This window comes from Salvelinus fontinalis, chromosome 5 (assembly GCF_029448725.1).
Source record: "Salvelinus fontinalis isolate EN_2023a chromosome 5, ASM2944872v1, whole genome shotgun sequence".
Classification (NCBI taxonomy): domain Eukaryota; kingdom Metazoa; phylum Chordata; class Actinopteri; order Salmoniformes; family Salmonidae; genus Salvelinus; species Salvelinus fontinalis.
Window position 1 is genome coordinate 1176888 of NC_074669.1, and position 22166 is coordinate 1199053.

A 22166-nucleotide genomic window follows, 5' to 3' on the forward strand; every position below is an offset into this window, starting at 1 on the left:
GGCCTATTAATTGTGCTAATATTATATGCTAATTATGTTCTATCCCGCCAACTATTCATTCAAAATAAATTGTCCCGAAGCCAAACCTAGTTGACGAACACTGCAGTACAGCATCGTTGTCTCTCCCCCGTGTGAATCTTCATGTATCCTCAGGTAGCAGTTCATGGCAAAAGATTGTCCACGTTTCGCACATGTATGGTCTCTCTTCACTGTGCCAGAGTTGCCAATGCCTTCCTTCTCAAACCATGCCTTGTCGCCAAGCATTTTCCATAGACTTCACATCTCAGATCAGGCAACTCAATGGTGTGTTAACCTCTTGAGTGACAGCGAGCTGCTGGAGGTTTGGAACTAAGAAGAAAGGATGACGTTTGATGAAAGGCCGAAAAGAGACAAGACATAGGGTATCTACTTATGTCATATAGCGGAGACGTAGTCACAAACACGCTTTTGCTAATCTATGCGCATTTATCTCCGGTTTAAAAACCAAATCCAGTAGTCTTCGTAAACGTGCATTTGCCCGTTTCAAACGGGAGATGTCTTCCTGGTACTCTGCGATTTTTTTTTTTTTTTAACAACCACGGATATCTCCAAAGGATTTGCGGTAAAGTTTTCGTTGATAAACACATTAAGCAGCAGTAGTTGAGACATTTTGGGGAGTAAAGGGATAGGTGGGAGAAATGATTGTTATTAGCTACGCTGCTCAAGAACCACTAGCCATTGTTTTTGATTCAGGAAGTTCCGATTGGTGATTCCACTTCTAGTTTTTTCTACAAAACTTAAATTGTCCAATCATCATGGACATCATTGCCATAAAGTATGTAAAAACATATTATTTGTTTTATTTTTGAATTTACTTCAAATCACAGACAAATCCTAAATAAGGCAACTACAACATAATAAAAAAATACTAAATCGAGAATCAAAATGTATTGTGTTACCTTAGTGTGGTGTAGGTGAATAGTTTCTGGTATAACGTAACGTGTATACACACTAAACTATAATATAATAATTACACTAAATTATCAAAATACGATCATCAGAAGAATTGCATCAACAGGAGTGCAAAAGTCTAAGAATTTAAATAAGTGAGTACCTACTGAAACTGCATATGAGGACTCACAATGGGGAGAAACCATTTCAGTGCAAAGACTGTGACAAATCACAAAGTGTTGTATAATCATGTGTCTGTCATGTGAACATCATGTTAGCTAGGTGTTATCTAGTGTCAGTCATGTGAACATCATGTTAGCTAGGTGTTATCTAGTGTAGTTCCAGAAGGCGTAGCAGTCGGACGTGTATTTGTCTTGTCTTGTCCCGCGTAAATAGTCCTCGTATTTTTTGTATACATTTCGTATATATTTTAATTTCACTTTCCATCTTGGAACTGAATATACATTCCCGCAACCCGCCTCACCCAATGTGGTACGGATCTGCTATTTTTTATACTTTAGAACCGTAACCCCAATCAGAAGCTAGCCAGATAACTAGCTACTAGCTAGTAGTCAGTTAGCCACTGCTGCGGTCTTCGCCCTTAACTCGGACACCAGCCAGCTTCAGCTCGGGCAAATACCTGCCAGTCTGCAGGCGCGATATCAACCCAGAGAATATAGGACTGCTTTTTCTCTACCACATCACCGGATTCCTGACGCAAGCTCTGGACAATTACACCGGATCATCGTCGCTAGCTAGCTGCAACCAGGTGGCTACTACTGGCTAATACCTCTGTCCCGAAACAAGCACCAGTTAGCCTTGAGCTAGCCTCGAGCTAGGCCCATCTGCCGGCTAGCCGAAGAGGCCTACCAGCGAATTATTGGGCTACAATACCTCTTTTGCCAATTGGACTGGACCCTTTATTGCCGACACGGAGCCCCGCCGATCCATCACGACTGGTCTGCCGACGTAATTGTCCGAGGTGGTTTCAACAGGCTTTTCCATTGCGACGTTTCTGAATACCCATCTGCTAATTATTAGCTGTCTTATCGGCTGCTATCTAAATAAATATACCGGACAATTTTTTTTCTTTTTTCCTGGGTCACTATATCTATTTTGCCAATTGGATCGATCCCCTCTACCACACGGAACCCCACTAATCTACCGACAGAAACGAACGAGGTGACAAAAAAAATAAAAAATAAATAAAATAAAAACAGACCTCCATCCTATGTTATCTTGCTACCGATAGCCAGCCACCCGGCCAGCTGTCTGGATCGCCGTGCCCCCAACCAACCTCTACTCACTGGACCCTTATGATCACTCGATTAAGCATGCCTCTCCTTAATGTAAATATGCCTTGTCCATTGCTGTTCTGGTTAGTGTTTATTGGCTTATTTCACTGTAGAGCTTCTAGCCCTGCTCACTATATATCCAACCTCTCAGTTCCACCACCCACATATGCGATGACATCACCTGGTTTCAATGATGTTTCTAGAGACTATATCTCTCATCATCACCCATTACCTAGGTTTACCTCCACTGTATTCACATCCTACCATACGTTTGTCTGTACATTATTCCTTGATGCTATTTTATCGCCCCCAGAAACTTCCTTTTACTCTGTTCTAGACGTTCCAAACGACCAATTCTCATAGCTTTTAGCCGTACCCTTATCCTACTCCTCCTCTGTTCCTCTGGTGATGTAGAGGTGAATCCAGGCCCTGCAGTACCTAGCTCCACTCCTATTCCCCAGGCGCTCTCTTTTGATGACTTCTGTAACCGTAATAGCCTTGGTTTCATGCATGTTAACATTAGAAGCCTCCTCCCTAAGTTTGTTTTGTTCACTGCTTTAGCACACTCTGCCAACCCAGATGTTTTAGCCGTGTCTGAATCCTGGCTTAGGAAGACCACCAAAAATTCTGACATTTTCATCCCTAACTACAAGATTTTCAGACAAGATAGAACGGCCAAAGGGGGCGGTGTTGCAATCTACTGCAAGGATTGCCTGCAGAGTTCTGTTTTACTATCCAGGTCTGTTCCGAAACAATTTGAACTCCTACTTTTAAAAATCCACCTCTCTAAAAACAAGTCTCTCACTGTTGCTGCCTGCTATAGACCACCCTCTGCCCCCAGCTGTGCTCTGGACACCATATGTGAACTGATTGCCCCCCATCTATCTTCAGAGCTTGTGCTGCTAGGCGACCTAAATTGGAACATGCTTAACACCCCAGCCATCCTACAATCTAAGCTTGATGCCCTCAATCTCACACAAATTATCAATGAACCTACCAGGTATCATCCCAATTCCGTAAACACGGGTACCCTCATAGACATCATCCTAACCAACTTGCCCTCCAAATACACCTCTGCTGTTTTCAACCAAGATCTCAGCGATCACTGCCTCATTGCCTGTATCCGTAATGGGTCAGCGATCAAACGACCTCCACTCATCACTGTCAAACGCTCCCTGAAACACTTCAGCGAGCAGGCCTTTCTAATCGACCTGGCCGAGGTATCCTGGAAGGATATTGATCTCATCCCGTCAGTAGAGGATGCCTGGATATTTTTAAAAAATGCCTTCCTCACCATCTTGAATAAGCATGCCCCATTCAAGAAATTTAGAACCAGGAACAGATATAGCCCTTGGTTCTCTCCTGACCTGACTGCCCTTAACCAACAGAAAAACATCCTATGGCGTTCTGCATTAGCATCGAACAGCCCCCGTGATATGCAACTTTTCAGGGAAGCTAGAAACCAGTATACACAGGCAGTTAGAAAAGCCAAGGCTAGCTTTTTCAAGCAGAAATTTGCTTCCTGCAACACAAACTCAAAAAAGTTCTGGGACACTGTAAAGTTCATGGAGAATAAGAACACCTCCTCCCAGCTTCCAACTGCACTGAAGATAGGAAATACTGTCACCACCGACAAATCCATTATAATTGAGAATTTCAATAAGCATTTTTCTACGGCTGGCCATGCTTTCCACCTGGCTACCCCTACCCCGGTCAACAGCACTGCCCTCCCCTCTGCTACTCGCCCAAGCCTTCCCCATTTCTCTTTCTCCCAAATACAGTCAGCTGATGTTCTGAAAGAGCTGCAAAATCTGGACCCTTACAAATTGTCCGGGCTAGATAATCTGGACCCTTTCTTTCTAAAACTATCTGCTGAAATTGTTGCCACCCCTATTACCAGCCTTTTCAACCTCTCTTTCGTGTCGTCTGAGATTCCCAAAGATTGGAAAGCAGCTGCGGTTATCCCCCTCTTCAAAGGGGGAGACACTCTAGACCCAAACTGCTACAGACCTATATCTATCCTACCCTGCCTTTCTAAGGTCTTCGAAAGCCAAGTCAACAAACAGATTACCGACCATCTCGAATCCCACCATACCTTCTCCGCTATGCAATCTGGTTTCAGAGCTGGTCATGGGTGCACCTCAGCCACGCTCAAGGTCATAAACGATATCTTAACCGCTATCGATAGGAAACAGTACTGTGCAGCCATATTCATTGACCTGGCCAAGGCTTTTGACTCTGTCAATCACCACATCCTCATCGGCAGACTCGACAGCCTTGGTTTCTCTAATGATTGCCTCGCCTGGTTCACAAACTACTTCTCTGATCGAGTTCAGTGTGTCAAATCGGAGGGTCTGTTGTCCGGACCTCTGGCAGTCTCTATGGGGTGCCACAGGGTTCAATTCTTGGACCGACTCTCTTCTCTGTATACATCAATGATGTCGCTCTTGCTGCTGGTGAGTCTCTGATCCACCTCTACGCAGACGACACTATTCTGTATACTTCTGGCCCTTCTCTTGACACTGTGTTAACAACCCTCCAGGCGAGCTTCAATGCCATACAACTCTCCTTCCGTGGCCTCCAATTGCTCTTAAATACAAGTAAAACTAAATGCATGCTCTTCAACCGATCGCTGCCTGCACCTGCCCGCCTGTCCAGCATCACTACTCTGGACGGCTCTGACTTAGAATATGTGGACAACTACAAATACCTAGGTGTCTGGTTAGACTGTAAACTCTCCTTCCAGACTCACATCAAGCATCTCCAATCCAAAGTTAAATCTAGAATCGGCTTCCTATTCCGCAACAAAGCATCCTTCACTCATGCTGCCAAACATACCCTTGTAAAACTGACCATCCTACCAATCCTCGACTTCGGTGATGTCATTTACAAAATAGCCTCCAAAACCCTACTCAATAAATTGGATGCAGTCTATCACAGTGCCATCCGTTTTGTCACCAAAGCCCCATATACTACCCACCACTGCGACCTGTACGCTCTCGTTGGCTGGCCCTCGCTTCACACTCGTCGCCAAACCCACTGGCTCCAGGTCATCTACAAGACCCTGCTAGGTAAAGTCCCCCCTTATCTCAGCTCGCTGGTCACCATAGCAACACCCACCCGTAGCACGCGCTCCAGCAGGTATATCTCTCTGGTCACCCCCAAAACCAATTCTTCCTTTGGCCGCCTCTCCTTCCAGTTCTCTGCTGCCAATGACTGGAACGAACTACAAAAATCTCTGAAACTGGAAACACTTATCTCCCTCACTAGCTTTAAGCACCAGCTGTCAGAGCAGCTCATAGATTACTGCACCTGTACATAGCCCATCTATAATTTAGCCCAAACAACTACCTCTTTACCTACTGTATTTATTTATTTTGCTCCTTTGCACCCCATTATTTCTATCTCTACTTTGCACCTTCTTCCACTGCAAACCAACCATTCCAGTGTTATTTTTTTTACTTGCTATATTGTATTTACTTCGCCACCATGGCCTTTTTATATTTTTTTTATTTTTTTATATATATATTTTGTTTGCCTTCACCTCCCTTATCTCACCTCACTTGCTCGTATTGTATATAGACTTATTTTCACTGTATTATTGACTGTATGTTTGTTTTACTCCATGTGTAACTATGTGTTGTTGTATGTGTCGAACTGCTTTGCTTTATCTTGGCCAGGTCGCAATTGTAAATGAGAACGTGTTCTCAATTTGCCTACCTGGTTAAATAAAGGTGAAATAACTAGCTTACCTGGTTAAATAAAGGTGAAATAACTAGCTTACCTGGTTAAATAAAGGTGAAATAAAAAATAAATAAATAGTGTCAGTCATGTGAACATCATGTTAGCTAGTTAGGCTACAGATTAAATAAATGACCTTCACTGTCTCGTGAAAGTGCACGGTGATGAGTTTGATGCTACTTTCCAATAAATATCGAGGGTCTTATTCTGGTGACATGTTGATTTCGTTAAAATATCCTCGCTCTTATCCATAATAATCTCATCACGTAAACTAGCCTAACCGCACTGTATCCGCCAGCTGTTGGCTGGAGCGCATGAGCCATGACCAGAGGAGACACATTTGCTATTTAACGCAACAGTTAAACAAATCAGTAGAGTTGAAAATAAGATGGAAACACATTGAACTGTAGATTTTTTTTTTATTCAGTACATGAAAACTTAAGCTAAAAAGTACATAGTGTGCACTACGTCATCACGCACTAATTTGTTTTATCCACAACAAGTCAATTTGGTGGAAACCCCACTGGTGGGTAAAATGGGTATATTTTCTTCATGCGGATTTTAGAATATTCGCATTGAAAATCTTGTCGCCATAGTTTATGACATTTATGATTGTACTCAAGCAGAGTGGAACATGTCTGTCTCTTATTTACAACTGGCTCCATCTATCTACCACGGAATTCACTTTTCACCGTCTCCCCCCCCCCCCCCCCCCTCTTCTGTGTCATTTTCTTCTTTAAGCCCAGATCTAAAATTGAAAAATAGAAATATAAAATTACTGAAATGTAAAAAAAAAAAAAAGACAATTATATAAATGATGGACCAAAAGCAATAAATGATGCTGTTCTAAGGGAATAGAATGGAGAGGGCACGAGCATCAGTGAAAGACAAGAAGAAGAAGATGAAGAAGAAACTAGGATAAGACAGTAGCAGGTGTTACGGGTTCTAGGTTGGTTAGCATGTTAGCTTTAGCACACTGATTGAAGTCCCCTCGTTAGTCAGAATGTGTTTCACCTGTGCTGGCCCAGAGAGTGAACTTGTTAGTCAGGTTGAGTTTCATCTGTGCTGGCCCAGCTGATAGTTAGGACCCGCTGGCCCAGTGCATCAGTTAGAGAGGATATGTTGGTAAAGCTACACCCTCACATTAGCGCTTCCACTTTAGTTAGCCAAAAATAGTTTTGTGTTTTCCTCTGTTTGTCTGACTCCATATTAATTTTACTCCCTATCCTAAATTGCTATCCTAAATTGGAGTGGGTTGCTTTTCTTTAGTTTTACATCTGAGACAAATGTTGTGGTCACTCATGGTGTGTGTCTCTTATAAACCCCTAATTAGTTGCTTGCCAACTTTCAGTCGGTGTCTTTCAGAAACCCCTTTTGAAAGCTATTTCTGTTTTGTTTAAGCTGTCAAAGTGACTTTCTGTGAATGAGAACATTTTGTGTGTGGTCCTTTGGGAATGTAACCCAGATGATAACTCCTATGCCTCACCCTGAGAGAGTGGTCCTTTTGGAATGTAACCCAGATGATAACTCCTATCCCTCACCCTGAGAGAGTGGTCCTTTTGGGAATATAACCCAGGTGATAACCTCTATCCCTCACCCTGAGAGAGTGGTCCTTTTGGGAATATAACCCAGGTGATAACCTCTATCCCTCACCCTGAGAGAGTGGTCCTTTTGGGAATATAACCCAGGTGATAACCTCTATCCCTCACCCTGAGAGAGTGGTCCTTTTGGGAATATAACCCAGGTGATAACCTCCATCCCTCACCCTGAGAGAGTGGTCCTTTTGGGAATATAACCCAGGTGATAACCTCTATCCCTCACCCTGAAAGTGTGGTCCTTTTGGGAATATAACCCTGGTGATAACTCCTATCCCTCACCCTGAGAGTGTGGTCCTTTTGGGAATATAACCCTGGTGATAACTCCTATCCCTCACCCTGAGAGTGTGGTCCTTTTGGGAATATAACTCCTATCCCTCACCCTGAGAGTGTGGTCCTTTTGGGAATATAACCCAGGTGATAACCTCTATCCCTCACCCTGAGAGTGTGGTCCCATGACCCTGAGCAGAAGGCCGTTCCGTCAGGAGACAGACGCAGAGTGCTGACACGGTTCTCATGTCCAAACAGGATGGACACCCTCGTCCCCTTCAAGACATCCCACACGTTGATGGTGTAGTCGTTGTAGCCACTGAACAGTAGCCGGCCTGGAGAAGAAAAAACATGTCCTCTTTCAACAATATAAACGTAACGCATCATTTTTGATGAGAAGGTTAATGTGAAAGTAAGCTATTCTTATTCAACAGTAAATAACATGAATTTAATTTAGTATAAATCATTATGAGTTTAATTAGTGAAATTGATCCGTCAAATCATATGTTTTATATGGCCAGTAGAATAAGGGATTTATTCGCTACGGATTTAATCGATCCCTAACGGCATTGGGTCTTACCACTGAGAGAGAAGTCAACACTGGAGGCACCAAATATGATGCTCTCTTTGGAATAAATGGCCACTTCTCTGTCTGCCCTCAGGTCATAGAGACGACACTGAAACAAACAATGCTTGTTAATGTTTAGATTTATTTAAGTATTTTTTTGCAAATGGGGTAAATATTATTTATTTTTTTCTACAAAGACATTACTTCATGAACTTTGACATCAAAAGGCAACATGTGATCAAGCAGTAAATGATATGAATGATAACTTACTGTAGCATCATCAGAGCCTGAAGCAAATGCATCTCCACTGGGGTAGTACCTGATGCCAAGGAAGGAGACAAACGCCAGGTAATATAAGAAAACCATGCAAACGGCAAGGGTAGAGTACTCCTACTTAACATTCATATATGTCACTGTCAGTGTTGACAAGTGCTATAAGTCGCTTTGAATAAAGTCATATCGTGTGACCTGACGCTGTTGATGTCTGATTCGTGGGTTTCGAAGGACTGGATGCACTGGCCTGAGCGCATGTCCCATACATTGGCCTTCTTGTCACAGCCCTGCATGAGATACACATAGAGGATTCTGGATTCACACATTTAATGCTGACCTTTTTTGACAGGTCGCCCTCGCAAAAGACGGTTTAACCTCAAGAGCATTTCAGGATTAAATAAAAGTAGAAAATATCCACATTATGTAAAATGTAACACAGTTTCTCTGCAGTCTGGACCACACAGTCCCTAGAGGCAGGGGTTGGAATCTCAAGCTACTATTTCGTCACTATGGTGTCCTTTCATCTGTTTCCTCTTATCATTTAAAATCTATCTTTTGGAATAAAATAAAAATATGAAAGGAATGTTGTTTTTTGTATAAAAATGTTTTAAGTGAAAAGAGGAGGGAGAAAGAAGGCTTATAGGAGCAGTCATGCTGTTTTCTTTTTTCTCACAAGGAGAAATTGTGAGACAAAGTGAAATACTACTAGTTGTCTCCTCACTCCAGAGACGAAGGTGTTGCCGGTCTCAGAAGGAGCTAGGTCGAGACATAGAACATCGGCGGCGTGTCCATGGAAACTCTGTAACAGCTGACCACTCTCCACATCCCATAATGCACAGGTTCCGTCTCCGCTCGAGGTCAGGATCTGGAAGACAAGGGGTTCATCACAAACTGCATCTTGGGATCGCAACATAATACTAACTGCCACTTAGTCATCCATCCGGTCAATAAAATTTAGACTTAAGGTTAGGATTCACCCCATAATGTACATCCAGGACTGGACTCACAAACCTATATTAGTCTAATTTCAGGACTAAAAATATTTATCACTGCTGAGTCTATATTGAATATGTCAGGGAAAACGGCTCCCAGTGAGCAAAGTACAACCACACTACTATCAATAGCATGGTCAGATTGAAACCATTGTTCAGATTCAGAATTAAGAATTCTCTGACACGGCCCCATAAATAGAAGAGTCTTGGCCGAGGCTAAAGCATGTGACTAACTACATACAATGGGGAACATTTGACTGTTGTGAATTATTAAACAAGCGTAGAAGTTCTTTCCAGGTACAGTACAGTATGACAGGCTGTGATTTCTCATTACTCATCTGCTATAGGAAAGTCAACTGATTTAGCAGTAATCAAGTAATTCAATGAGTTATAGAAAGGAACGAATACAGAAATCTTGATAAAGACTATAACAAAATATAAAAATGTACGACAAATAATCATTACATCAGACGAAGGAAGAAAATGAAGAGGTGTCTCGTCTAACCTGCATGTCTGAGTTGGTGAAGCTACAGGCAGATAAGTAGTTGGTGTGCATGGCGACAGACTTCTTCTTCGCTGCCAGGTTCTCATTCTTGTCCAAGGACAGAGGGTACACAGAGCACTTGTTGTCCAGACCACTGAAATCCAATCAATCGATCAATCAAATATTATTTATAGTTTTTAACGTCAACAGTTGTGTTTTACAGTAACCGGGCATAGACCCCAAAGGGGAGGAGAAGCACAGTGGAGAAATGGAGCGTCTGGGTGGAGTACAGGGACTTACCCACAGGCCACTGCACACCCAGGAGTACAGGGACTTACCCACAGGCTACTGCACATCCAGAGGGGGCGTAGGCACAGGCCATCACCCAGGTGCACGGCATGGTCACTGCGTGCTCCTAGAGGACACCACATTATAAAGGTACAATCAGCACTATAGCATCATGGTCACTGCGTGCTCCTAGAAAACAATTGCCGTGTTTGAGGGCATAAGTATTCAGCAATGCGACGAGGCGACGAATCTCTGATCTTGATCACACAATAGTTATTTTGGATGCAAGGTGATTTGATCAATGATTCTGCACAACTGCAATGTAATCCATCTCAAATACACGAGGGAGACTCAACACCATGACATCATCAAACTCAGTGGGGAAACTTCCTGCTTACAGAAATAAGCAACAACAACAACAACAATAAGAACAGAATTCAAATCTGCCAAGGAAATATTGTCTCTTCTTATTCCCAATGTTGGCACGCGTCTAAGGAAAGGCAAAAAAATAAAATGTGCTATGAAAACCAATGTCTGCGCCCCAGACGGCAACCTATAACAAATGTGCTTCCGGGAGTGTGTTTTGTTGTGTAATTGTGAGATGCAAGGGCTCCCTCGCAAAAGAGACCTTGGTTTCAATGGGATTCAAAGGTCAAATAAATACAAATACAGTGCACTACTTTTGACTAGGGTCAATAGAGCACTAGTCAAAAAGTAGTGCACTATGTAGGGAATAGGGCACCATTTAGAACGCACATAAATATCAGCTCAAAGAACTACAAAAGTCTTACTATTTCTCCAACCAGTTGTCAACTCTATAGCCTTTATGGAGGGAGAAGATAGGTTCCCTACCTTGTTAGTGGTGAAGGCATCCCATACAATCACTTTTCCATCCTGAAAATAAGTTAGAGGGGGATAAACATTACAAGTAGCACACAAGCGTAAGATTCTCTACATTTCCAACAAAATATGGCATTCATTTGATAATCACTGAAAGCAGTGCATATTAGTTAAAACAACCCCCCCCCCCCAAAAAAATACAATTTTACGCCATGATCTGTCAGTATATCAAAGGTGGCGACTGGCATGAATGCATCTGTTTAGGAGGACCTTACCAAACCTCAAATTCCCAGATGACAAGCTTTACAATCCATTTCAGGACCATGGACAGTGACCGACGACTATATGAACACATCTGTTTAGGACTTCCGAAAATGTTACAATAATCCAACACTCACCTGTGATGAGCTGACGATCCTCCTCTTGTCCTTACACCAGTCCATGCAGAGAACTTTGTTGCCATGTCCCTTCAGAGTACGCCGGGTCTTCATGATAAACTGTCCCAGTCCATCCACCTTCTCTGCCACCTGGTGGACTGTAGTAGGGACCAATATACAACATTAGTGTACTGTAGTAGGGAGTAGGATCCTACATTAGTGTACTGTAGTAGGGAGTAGGATCCTACATTAGTGTACTGTTGTAGGGACCAAGATCCTACATTAGTGTACTGTAGTAGGGAGTAGGATCCTACATTAGTGTACTGTAGTAGGGAGTAGGGACCAAGATCCTAGGTTAGTGTACTGTTGTAGGGAGTAGGGACCAAGATCCTAGGTTAGTGTACTGTAGTAGGGAGTAGGGACCAAGATCCTAGGTTAGTGTACTGTAGTAGGGAGTAGGGACCAAGATCCTAGGTTAGTGTACTGTTGTAGGGAGTAGGGACCAAGATCCTAGGTTAGTGTACTGTAGTAGGGAGTAGGGACCAAGATCCTGGGTTAGTGTACTGTTGTAGGGACCAATATACAACGTTAGTGTACTGTTGTAGGGAGTAGGGACCAAGATCCTACGTTAGTGTACTGTAGTAACAACCAAGATCCTATGTTAGTGTACTGTAGTAGGGAGTAGGATCCTACATTAGTGTACTGTAGTAGGGAGTAGGGACCAAGATCCTAGGTTAGTGTACTGTTGTAGGGAGTAGGGACCAAGATCCTAGGTTAGTGTACTGTAGTAGGGAGTAGGGACCAAGATCCTACGTTAGTGTACTGTAGTAACAACCAAGATCCTACATTAGTGTACTGTAGTAGGGAGTAGGATCCTACAATAGTGTACTGTAGTAGGGAGTAGGGACCAAGATCCTAGGTTAGTGTACTGTTGTAGGGAGTAGGGACCAAGATCCTAGGTTAGTGTACTGTAGTAGGGAGTAGGGACCAAGATCCTGGGTTAGTGTACTGTTGTAGGGACCAATATACAACGTTAGTGTACTGTTGTAGGGAGTAGGGACCAAGATCCTACGTTAGTGTACTGTAGTAACAACCAAGATCCTATGTTAGTGTACTGTAGTAACAACCAAGATCCTATGTTAGTGTACTGTAGTAACAACCAAGATCCTATGTTAGTGTACTGTTGTAGGGAGTAGGGACCAAGATCCTACGTTAGTGTACTGTTGTAGGGACCAAGATCCTAAATTTGTGTACTGTAGTAGGGACCCAGTATACTATCCTACGTTAGTATACTGTTGTAGGCAGTAGGGACCAAGATCCTACGTTAGTTCTGGACCAATATCCGACATTAGGGCACTGTTGTAAGGGATCAATCAACTATTGTAGAGATCAATCTAACCAATCTAGAGTGGTAAATTATAGGGGACTATTATTAGCTAAAGTACGTTAGTGTACTGGTTGTTATAGGGACGAAAATCCCGACGTTTGCCTGTGGTTATCATAGCACGCGCGCGGTCTTAATGTGTTCTAGAAATAATCCACCTCATCGTGTTGGGGATGAACGTGCAGTAAACGGTTGGAGATGTTACATTAATCTCTCTGATCTCAACCAGATCGACCTGCCAAGCATAAATCACGGATGAATATGCATAATGCTACAAAACCACCATCTGGGCTAGGCTATAATAAAACGGTGCTTTTGAGTGTCAATGGCAAATACAAGGATACATTTCAACCACAGCCTAGGCTATATGTCTAATTGCAGATGGAAATAGACACATAGCCTTTCTATGCATCTTGTCATCTGAACAAATCCGACAAGTAAAAAATAATAAAATATGGGCGAGCAAGTGGCTACAAATAAACCATTTACAAATTATGCAAAAATAATACATTTTCTTCAAATGACCGATTCAATGCACTGTGGCCTAATAATAGCAATATGACAAATTCACATTATATATATATATATATTCTAATATTATGGTCGTGTTTACATGTGTCATGCAATCCTATTTGGAAGGCAGACTATGTTTTAATTCGCGGGGCCTTCCCTTCTCCCTTCCCTTCCCCTCTCATTTTTAGCACCACTCACGTTCGACATCGTGCAGTTTCGCTCTTTCGTCCTCAAGCTTCGTTTTCAACGTATCCGATTCTGCTTTTAGGTTAGTGAGAGTCTCATTCGGTTGTACCTCCTGTGTAGCCATTTCAGGGTTTATGGAAAATCTCATATATTCCCGTTGTCAGAGCAGCGTCGGGGCGGAAAAAAGGCTCTTTGCAAACTGAAGGCTCGCAGCTGATTCAGCTGTCATGACGTCAGATAAAAGATGATCGCTCAGTTTTCTAGTAGGGAAGCTGCCTCTAGTAGGGAAGCTGCCTCTAGTAGGGAAGCTGCCTCTAGTAGGGAAGCTGCCACTAGTAGGGAAGCTGCCTCTAGTAGGGAAGCTGCCACTAGTAGGGAAGCTGCCTCTAGTAGGGAAGCTGCCTCTAGTAGGGAAGCTGCCACTAATAGGGAAGCTGCCTCTAGTAGGGAAGCTGCCTCTAGTAGGGAAGCTGCCTCTAGTAGGGAAGCTGCCACTAGTAGGGAAGCTGCCACTAGTAGGGAAGCTGCCTCTAGTAGGGAAGCTGCCTCTAGTAGTGAAGCTGCTTCTAGTAGGGAAGCTGCCTCTAGTAGGGAACTAACCCTGGTCCTACTGTATCAAAAAGAGAGGTTTGGACTAACACTGGTCCTACTGTATCAAAAAGAGAGGTTTGGACTAACACTGGTCCTACTGTATCAAAAAGAGAGGTTTGGACTAACACTGGTCCTACTGTATCAAAAAGAGAGGTTTGGACTAACACTGGTCCTACTGTATCAAAAAGAGAGGTTTGGACTAACACTGGTCCTACTGTATCAAAAAGAGAGGTTTGGACTAACACTGGGACTACTGTATCATTTGCAGGTCTAAAGTGCTCCTGTATATAAATTTGCAGTTGTGTAAAAAAAAATCCTTACAAATAGAAACATTATCAACTAATACAATATTTTATTCATATAATTAATTTTAGGCACATGTTTTTATAATTTAAATATCAAATACTTATATGTGGCATAATAACCCCCCCCCCCCTCCCCCCCCTTCAAAACAAGAAACAAGCCATATTTTATTTACTGTGCATGGTACTCAATAACATTGAGTGGTCACATTCTCAATTTACACAGACAATCTAAAAAAACAACACAGTTCACATTTGTCATCTCACAGGAACTGAGAAGTAAGGTTTCTCGTTATACTACCAAACTTTAGAAAATCACTCTGTAACAGCATCTGCATTTGTGCTGTACACCGGACATCAGTCAGGAGTCGTCTTCATATTTCTATCAAACTGTATAACAAGTGTAAATCAAAACACTCATTCTTTTAAAAAGGATCTTTGGTTATTTGGATCCATAATTACTGTGATGATTGTAAAAGGATGGTTTTAGAGCAGCGTCCCTAGAGCCACCATGCTTCTACACATGGTTTTACAGCAGCGTCCCTAGAGCCACCGTGCTTCTACACATGGTTTTACAGCAGTGTCCCTAGAGCCACCGTGCTTCTACACATGGTTTTAGAGCAGTGTCCCTAGAGCCACCGTGCTTCTACACATGGTTTTAGAGCAGCGTCCCTAGAGCCACCGTGCTTCTACACATGGTTTTAGAGCAGCGTCCCTAGAGCCACCGTGCTTCTACACATGGTTTTAGAGCAGCGTCCCTAGAGCCACCGTGCTTCTACACCTGGTTTTAGAGCAGCGTCCCTAGAGCCACCGTGCTTCTACACATGGTTTTAGAGCAGCGTCCCTAGAGCCACCGTGCTTCTACACCTGCATTGCTTACTGTTTGGGTTTCTGTATAGCACTTTGTGACATCGGCTGATGTAAAAAGGGCTTTATAAATACATTTGATTGATTGATTGGTTAGAAGTGCCTTGCTCAAGGACACAATGGCAGTTGGAGCCACCTGAGACTCTAGTAGAAAGTGGCAACTTCACTCCTGCCAGCTTTTCTCCAATCATCACTGGGATTAAAAACCAGCCACCTTGAGGTTACTGGACCGCTTCTCTAACACCACAGAGATCACTAGATCCTGGTGAAGAAGCCCAGTCTGAGGCTGGATGGTATCTGCAGTAGCTCCAGGGCCTGAGAGGATGGGGTGAGGGGTCAGAGGTCAGGGGTTAGAGGTTAGATCCTGGTGAGGAAGCCCAGTTTGAGGCTGGATGATATCTGCAGTAGCTCCATGGCCTGAGAGGACGGGGTGAAGGGGTCAGGGGTCAGAGGTTAGATCCTGGTGAGGAAGCCCAGTTTGAGGCTGGATGGTATCTGTAGTAGCTCCAGGGCCTGAGAGGACGGGGTGAAGGGGTCAGAGGTCAGGGGTTAGATCCTGGTGAGGAAGCCCAGTCTGAGGCTGGATGGTATCAGTAGTAGCTCCAGGGCCTGAGAGGACGGGGTGAAGGGGTCAGAGGTCAGGGGTTAGATCCTGGTGAGGAAGCCCAGTTTGAGGCTGGATGGTATCTGCAGTAGCTCCAGGGCCTGAGAGGACGGGGTGAAGGGGTCAGAGGTTAGATCCTGGTGAGGAAGCCCAGTCTGAGGCTGGATGGTATCTGCAGTAGCTCCAGAGCCTGAGAGGACGGGGTGAAGTGGTCAGAGGTCAGGGGTTAGATCCTGGTGAGGAAGCCCAGTTTGAGGCTGGATGGTATCTGCAGTAGCTCCAGGGCCTGAGAGGACGGGGTGAAGGGGTCAGGGGTCAGAGGTTAGATCCTGGTGAGGAAGCCCAGTTTGAGGCTGGATGGTATCTGCAGTAGTTCCAGGGCCTGAGAGGACGGGGTGAAGAGGTCAGGGTTTAGAGGTTAGATCCTGGTGAGGAAGCCCAGTTTGAGGCTGGATGGTATCTGCAGTAGTTCCAGGGCCCGAGAGGACGGGGTGAAGGGGTCAGAGGTTAGATCCTGGTGAGGAAGCCCAGTTTGAGGCTGGATGGTATCTGCAGTAGCTCCAGGGCCTGAGAGGACGGGGTGAGGGGTCAGAGGTCAGGGGTTAGATCCTGGTGAGGAAGCCCAGTTTGAGGCTGGATGGTATCTGCAGTAGCTCCAGGGCCTGAGAGGACGGGGTGAAGGGGTCAGAGGTTAGATCCTGGTGAGGAAGCCCAGTTTGAGGCTGGATGGTATCTGCAGTAGCTCCAGGGCCTGAGAGGACGGAGTGAAGGGGTCAGGGGTTAGATCCTGGTGAGGAAGCCCAGTTTGAGGCTGGATGATATCTGCAGTAGCTCCAGGGCCTGAGAGGACGGGGTGAAGGGGTCAGAGGTTAGATCCTGGTGAGGAAGCCCAGTTTGAGGCTGGATGGTATCTGCAGTAGCTCCAGGGCCTGAGAGGACGGGGTGAGGGGTCAGAGGTCAGAGGTTAGATCCTGGTGAGGAAGCCCAGTTTGAGGCTGGATGGTATCTGCAGTAGCTCCAGGGCCTGAGAGGACGGGGTGAAGGGGTCAGGGGTTAGATCCTGGTGAGGAAGCCCAGTTTGAGGCTGGATGATATCTGCAGTAGCTCCAGGGCCTGAGAGGACGGGGTGAAGGGGTCAGAGGTTAGATCCTGGTGAGGAAGCCCAGTTTGAGGCTGGATGGTATCTGCAGTAGCTCCAGGGCCTGAGAGGACGGGGTGAGGGGTCAGAGGTCAGAGGTTAGATCCTGGTGAGGAAGCCCAGTTTGAGGCTGGATGGTATCTGCAGTAGCTCCAGGGCCTGAGAGGACGGGGTGAAGGGGAAGGTGACCTGGAAACGATACTGGGTATCCAGCATCAGCTGGGAGGATCCGCCCTCACGGTCTTGGAGCAAGCCCTGGGGACAAAGGAAATAAATTACTTTCATAGATGTAGTTCATGGAGACGTTGTGATTAAAATTATTTAAATGTAATAATAATTCAAATGTAATGATACTTAAAACTGTGTAAAAAAGCAGGTGCTCCTGATCCTTGTCATAGGATCGAGATTTACCTGAACTTTGCGGACGAATGACGGTGCCACCCTTTTCTCAAAAAAGTTCAAAATCTTGACAATCTAGAACAGGGCGGTAAACAAGATTAATTTAAACATGCTTTTGATTACATTTCAGCAGATGCTCTTATCCAGAGCGACTTACAGGAGCAATTAGGGTTAAGTGCCTTGCTCAAGGGCACATCGGCAGATTTGTTTTAGGGGATTTGAACCAGCGATCTTTGGGTACACTGGCACAAAGCACTTCGCCGCTTCAGTACCTGTACAGGGCTGAGTTCTGAGCAATGCTCTGTGATGTCTTTGATGTCGTCATCAGTGGTCTTGTTGACCTGCAGCAGCCAGGCAGCCTGAGACAGAGGCTTCAGAGTAGCCATGGTACCCTGCACTAGGTCCTTCTCCTTTAGCCACGCCTCAAGGTAACTGATGTTAGACCTGGAAAACACAGACAGGTAACTGGTGTTAGACCTGGAAAACACAGACAGGTAACTGATGTTAGACCTAGAAAACATAGACAGGTAACTGATGTTAGACCTGGAAAACATAGACAGGTAACTGATGTTAGACCTGGAAAACACAGACAGGTAACTGATGTTAGACCTGGAAAACACAGACAGGTAACTGATGTTAGACCTGGAAAACACAGACAGGTAACTGATGTTAGACCTGGAAAACACAGACAGGTAACTGATGTTAGACCTAGAAAACATAGACAGGTAACTGATGTTAGACCTGGAAAACATAGACAGGTAACTGATGTTAGACCTGGAAAACACAGACAGGTAACTGATGTTAGACCTGGAAAACATAGACAGGTAACTGATGTTAGACCTGGAAAACACAGACAGGTAACTGGTGTTACACCTGGAAAACACAGACAGGTAACTGGTGTTAGACCTGGAAAACACAGACAGGTAACTGATGTTAGACCTGGAAAACATGTCATTACATTACCTAGGAACTTTCACTGTTTGTTGAGTAGGATTTAGCTTTCCATCTCTCCCTCCCTGTTTCTCTCTCTCTTCCTCCCTGGTCTCTCTCTCCATCCCTGGTTCTCTCCCTCCCTCCCTGGTTCTCTCCCTCCCTCCCTGGTTCTCTCCCTCCCTCCCTGGTTCTCTCTCCCTCCCTGGTTCTCTCTCCCTCCCTGGTTCTCTCTCCCTCCCTGGTTCTCTCTCCCTCCCTGGTTCTCTCTCCCTCCCTGGTTCTCTCTCCCTCCCTGGTTCTCTCTCCCTCCCTGGTTCTCTCTCCCTCCCTGGTTCTCTCTTCCTCCCTGGTTCTCTCTTCCTCCCTGGTTCTCTCTTCCTCCCTGGTTCTCTCCTGGTTCTCTCTTCCTCCCTGGTTCTCTCTCTCTCCCTCCCTGGTTCTCTCTCTCCCTCCCTGGTTCTCTCTCTCTCCCTCCCTGGTTCTCTCTCTCTCCCTCCCTGGTTCTCTCTCTCTCCCTCCCTGGTTCTCTCTCCCTCCCTGGTTCTCTCTTCCTCCCTGGTTCTCTCTTCCTCCCTGGTTCTCTCTCCCTCCCTGGTTCTCTCTCTCTCCCTCCCTGGTTCTCTCTCTCTCCCTCCCTGGTTCTCTCTCCCTCCCTGGTTCTCTCTCCCTCCCTGGTTCTCTCTTCCTCCCTGGTTCTCTCTAACTCCCTGGTTCTCTTTTCCTCCCTGGTTCTCTCTTCCTCCCTGGTTCTCTCTCCCTCCCTGGTTCTCTCTCCCTCCCTGGTTCTCTCTCTCTCCCTCCCTGGTTCTCTCTCTCTCCCTCCCTGGTTCTCTCTCCCTCCCTGGTTCTCTCTCCCTCCCTGGTTCTCTCTTCCTCCCTGGTTCTCTCTACCTCCCTGGTTCTCTTTTCCTCCCTGGTTCTCTCTTCCTCCCTGGTTCTCTCTCCCTCCCTGGTTCTCTCTTCCTCTCTGGTTCTCTCTCTCTCCCTCCCTGGTTCTCTCTACCTCTCTGGTTCTCTCTCCCTCCCTGGTTCTCTTTTCCTTCCTCTCTTCTTGTTCAACACACACACACACACACACACACACACACACGGATACACGGATACACACACACTCTCTGTCCCCTACCTGATCTGCATGCCCTTCCTACAGGAGCACATGTCTTTGCGTAGCAGGATGTTGTTCTCTCTTCCTCCCTGGTTCTCTCCTGGTTCTCTCTTCCTCCCTGGTTCTCTCTCTCTCCCTCCCTGGTTCTCTCTCTCTCCCTCCCTGGTTCTCTCTCTCCCTCCCTGGTTCTCTCTCTCTCCCTCCCTGGTTCTCTCTCTCTTCCTCCCTGGTTCTCTCTTCCTCCCTGGTTCTCTCTTCCTCCCTGGTTCTCTCTCTCTCCCTCCCTGGTTCTCTCTCTCTCCCTCCCTGGTTCTCTCTCTCTCCCTCCCTGGTTCTCTCTCTCCCTCCCTGGTTCTCTCTCTCTCCCTCCCTGGTTCTCTCTCTCTCCCTCCCTGGTTCTCTCTCTCTCCCTCCCTGGTTCTCTCTCTCTCCCTCCCTGGTTCTCTCTCCCTCCCTGGTTCTCTCTTCCTCCCTGGTTCTCTCTTCCTCCCTGGTTCTCTCTTCCTCCCTGGTTCTCTCTCCCTCCCTGGTTCTCTCTCCCTCCCTGGTTCTCTCTCCCTCCCTGGTTCTCTCTCTCTCCCTCCCTGGTTCTCTCTCCCTCCCTGGTTCTCTCTCCCTCCCTGGTTCTCTCTTCCTCCCTGGTTCTCTCTACCTCCCTGGTTCTCTCTTCCTCCCTGGTCCTCTCTTCCTCCCTGGTTCTCTCTCCCTCCCTGGTTCTCTCTCTCTCCCTCCCTGGTTCTCTCTACCTCCCTGGTTCTCTCTCCCTCCCTGGTTCTCTTTTCCTTCCTCTCTTCTTGTTCAACACACACACACACACACACACACACGGATACACGGATACACACACACTCTCTGTCCCCTACCTGATCTGCATGCCCTTCCTACAGGAGCACATGTCTTTGCGTAGCAGGATGTTGTTGAGTGTGTCCGCACCTACCAGGAAGAAGGTCTGTTTCACAGCCTGTCGGACAACACACATACACACAGTTAGATGAGTTTAATATAAACTGGAAATGACACAGGTCCAAGAATCAATCCCTGTGAAACACCCCAATTGATCCCAAGAGGGAGTTTGCTCCTTTCCTTACACACACACACACACACACACACACACACACACACACACACACACACACACACACACACACACACACACACACACACACACACACACACACACACACACACACACACACACTGACCCCCCACCCCTACTTGTTTGACCCCCATCCCCACTAGTCTGAAAGACCCCCCCCCCACCTGTCTAACCAGCCCCTCCTCCATGCCGTGCAGACTCATAGTGCTGTGGTACAGACTGAGCTGCTGGAGGAGAGAGTAGATGGTGCAGACCTCCTGGTCCTCATAGATGCTGCTGGAACGCTTACGGGAACCTGTAGGCGTCATACTAGACATGTCCTGGAGACTGTCATGCTCCAGCATACAAGGAACTGGAGGAAAACAGAGACACGGAAACACACTCATTACATAGAACAGGTATGAATAGATGAATGATTGAAACACTTTATTTATTACCTTTAAATATAATAATCTTGAGGATATAAATAATTTATTGTAAACAAATATTTAGTGGATTGGAAAGTGATGACACATCAATGTACATCATATCAATGTATATCATGTTATCTTATGAGAGAAACCTACCGATCATGGGTATAAGATTGTTCTCCATGACAGATATAAACTGGTGGTAGATACGGATGGCCAGATCACTGAAGATCTGTCTGTGTTCAGACAAGTCAAAGTTCCGCAAGCAGTTCTTGTTCTGACGCGGAGTGTTCTGTTTCATAAACTCCTACGACAGAATGTACAAATAAAATAAAAATTACATCAGTTACAGAGTGGGAAGACGGAGAAGTATAGGTATTTATATATTTACTTCATAGGGGAGGCAGCGTAGCCTAGTGGTTAGAGTGTTGGACTTGTAAACGAAACGGTTACAAGATCGAATCCCTGAGCTGACAAGGTAAAAATATGTCTTTCTGCCCCTAAACAAGGCTGTTAACCCACTGTTCCCCGGTAGGCCGTCGTTGAAAATAAGATTTTGTTCATAACTGACTTGCCTAGTTAAATAAAAATGTTTAAAAATAAATAAATACACTGAATTTGTAAATATGAATTTGTTATTAACTAAAAAAATATATATTAAAATATAAACACTGTACAAGATAATGAGTGGAATAGAATTGACTCCTTAATCTCAATTACAATCTCTGTGTCGATCACAAACAATAAGTATCTCTTTGGATGGTGATGGTGTGATGCTAGAAACAACCATCCCACCTCTTCTCCACTGTACTGCTTCAGGCAGCTGAGCATGTGATACATGTTGGACAGCCAGAACGATAGCAACTCAAAGTCTTCTTGGTGATCCTGAGACAGGTAACAAATAACAACAACAACAACAACAAAACGATTAACAACCACAATAATGTTGAGAGTGTGAGCGCTGAGAGAATGAGCATTTCATTAT

At 45.2% G+C, this 22166-nt stretch overlaps 2 protein-coding genes across 2 annotated transcripts in view; both read right to left on the reverse strand.

The window, feature by feature from the left end:
* Window positions 1-6663: 6663 nt before the first annotated feature.
* On the reverse strand, window positions 6664-14055 carry LOC129854900 (guanine nucleotide-binding protein subunit beta-5). Its single transcript, XM_055922045.1, has 11 exons — window positions 13749-14055; window positions 11675-11811; window positions 11289-11330; window positions 10487-10563; window positions 10170-10302; window positions 9394-9537; window positions 8868-8959; window positions 8670-8718; window positions 8412-8508; window positions 8000-8166; window positions 6664-6714 (listed from the first exon to the last, which is right to left on the reverse strand). Exons 1-11 carry the CDS (start codon window positions 13882-13884, stop codon window positions 6703-6705), a joined length of 1086 nt encoding a protein of 361 aa, XP_055778020.1. The 5' UTR covers window positions 13885-14055; the 3' UTR covers window positions 6664-6702.
* A 717-nt stretch (window positions 14056-14772) lies between these two features.
* Window positions 14773-22166, reverse strand: part of myo5c (myosin VC) — a gene marked incomplete at its 5' end in the record, with an annotated part of 35082 nt that continues 27688 nt past the window's right edge. The window contains 7 exons of the mRNA XM_055921959.1: window positions 14773-17493; window positions 17650-17712; window positions 17910-18081; window positions 20539-20636; window positions 20936-21123; window positions 21338-21488; window positions 21977-22066. Coding sequence (XP_055777934.1) covers window positions 17338-17493; window positions 17650-17712; window positions 17910-18081; window positions 20539-20636; window positions 20936-21123; window positions 21338-21488; window positions 21977-22066 — 918 coding nt within the window. The remainder of the gene's footprint in view (window positions 17494-17649; window positions 17713-17909; window positions 18082-20538; window positions 20637-20935; window positions 21124-21337; window positions 21489-21976; window positions 22067-22166) is intronic.

Bases quoted from the DNA above. Each gene is read 5' to 3' on its own strand.
- LOC129854900 (XM_055922045.1), bottom strand. From the start codon at position 13,884: ATGAGATTTTCCATAAACCCTGAAATGGCTACACAGGAGGTACAACCG. The intron at 11,812-13,748 runs GTGAGTGGTGCT...TCCCTACTACAG, and splicing joins GAAACTGCACGATGTCGAAC to TCCACCAGGTGGCAGAGAAG. The intron at 8,167-8,411 runs GTAAGACCCAAT...TTTCTTCTCCAG, and splicing joins TGTTGACTTCTCTCTCAGTG to GCCGGCTACTGTTCAGTGGC.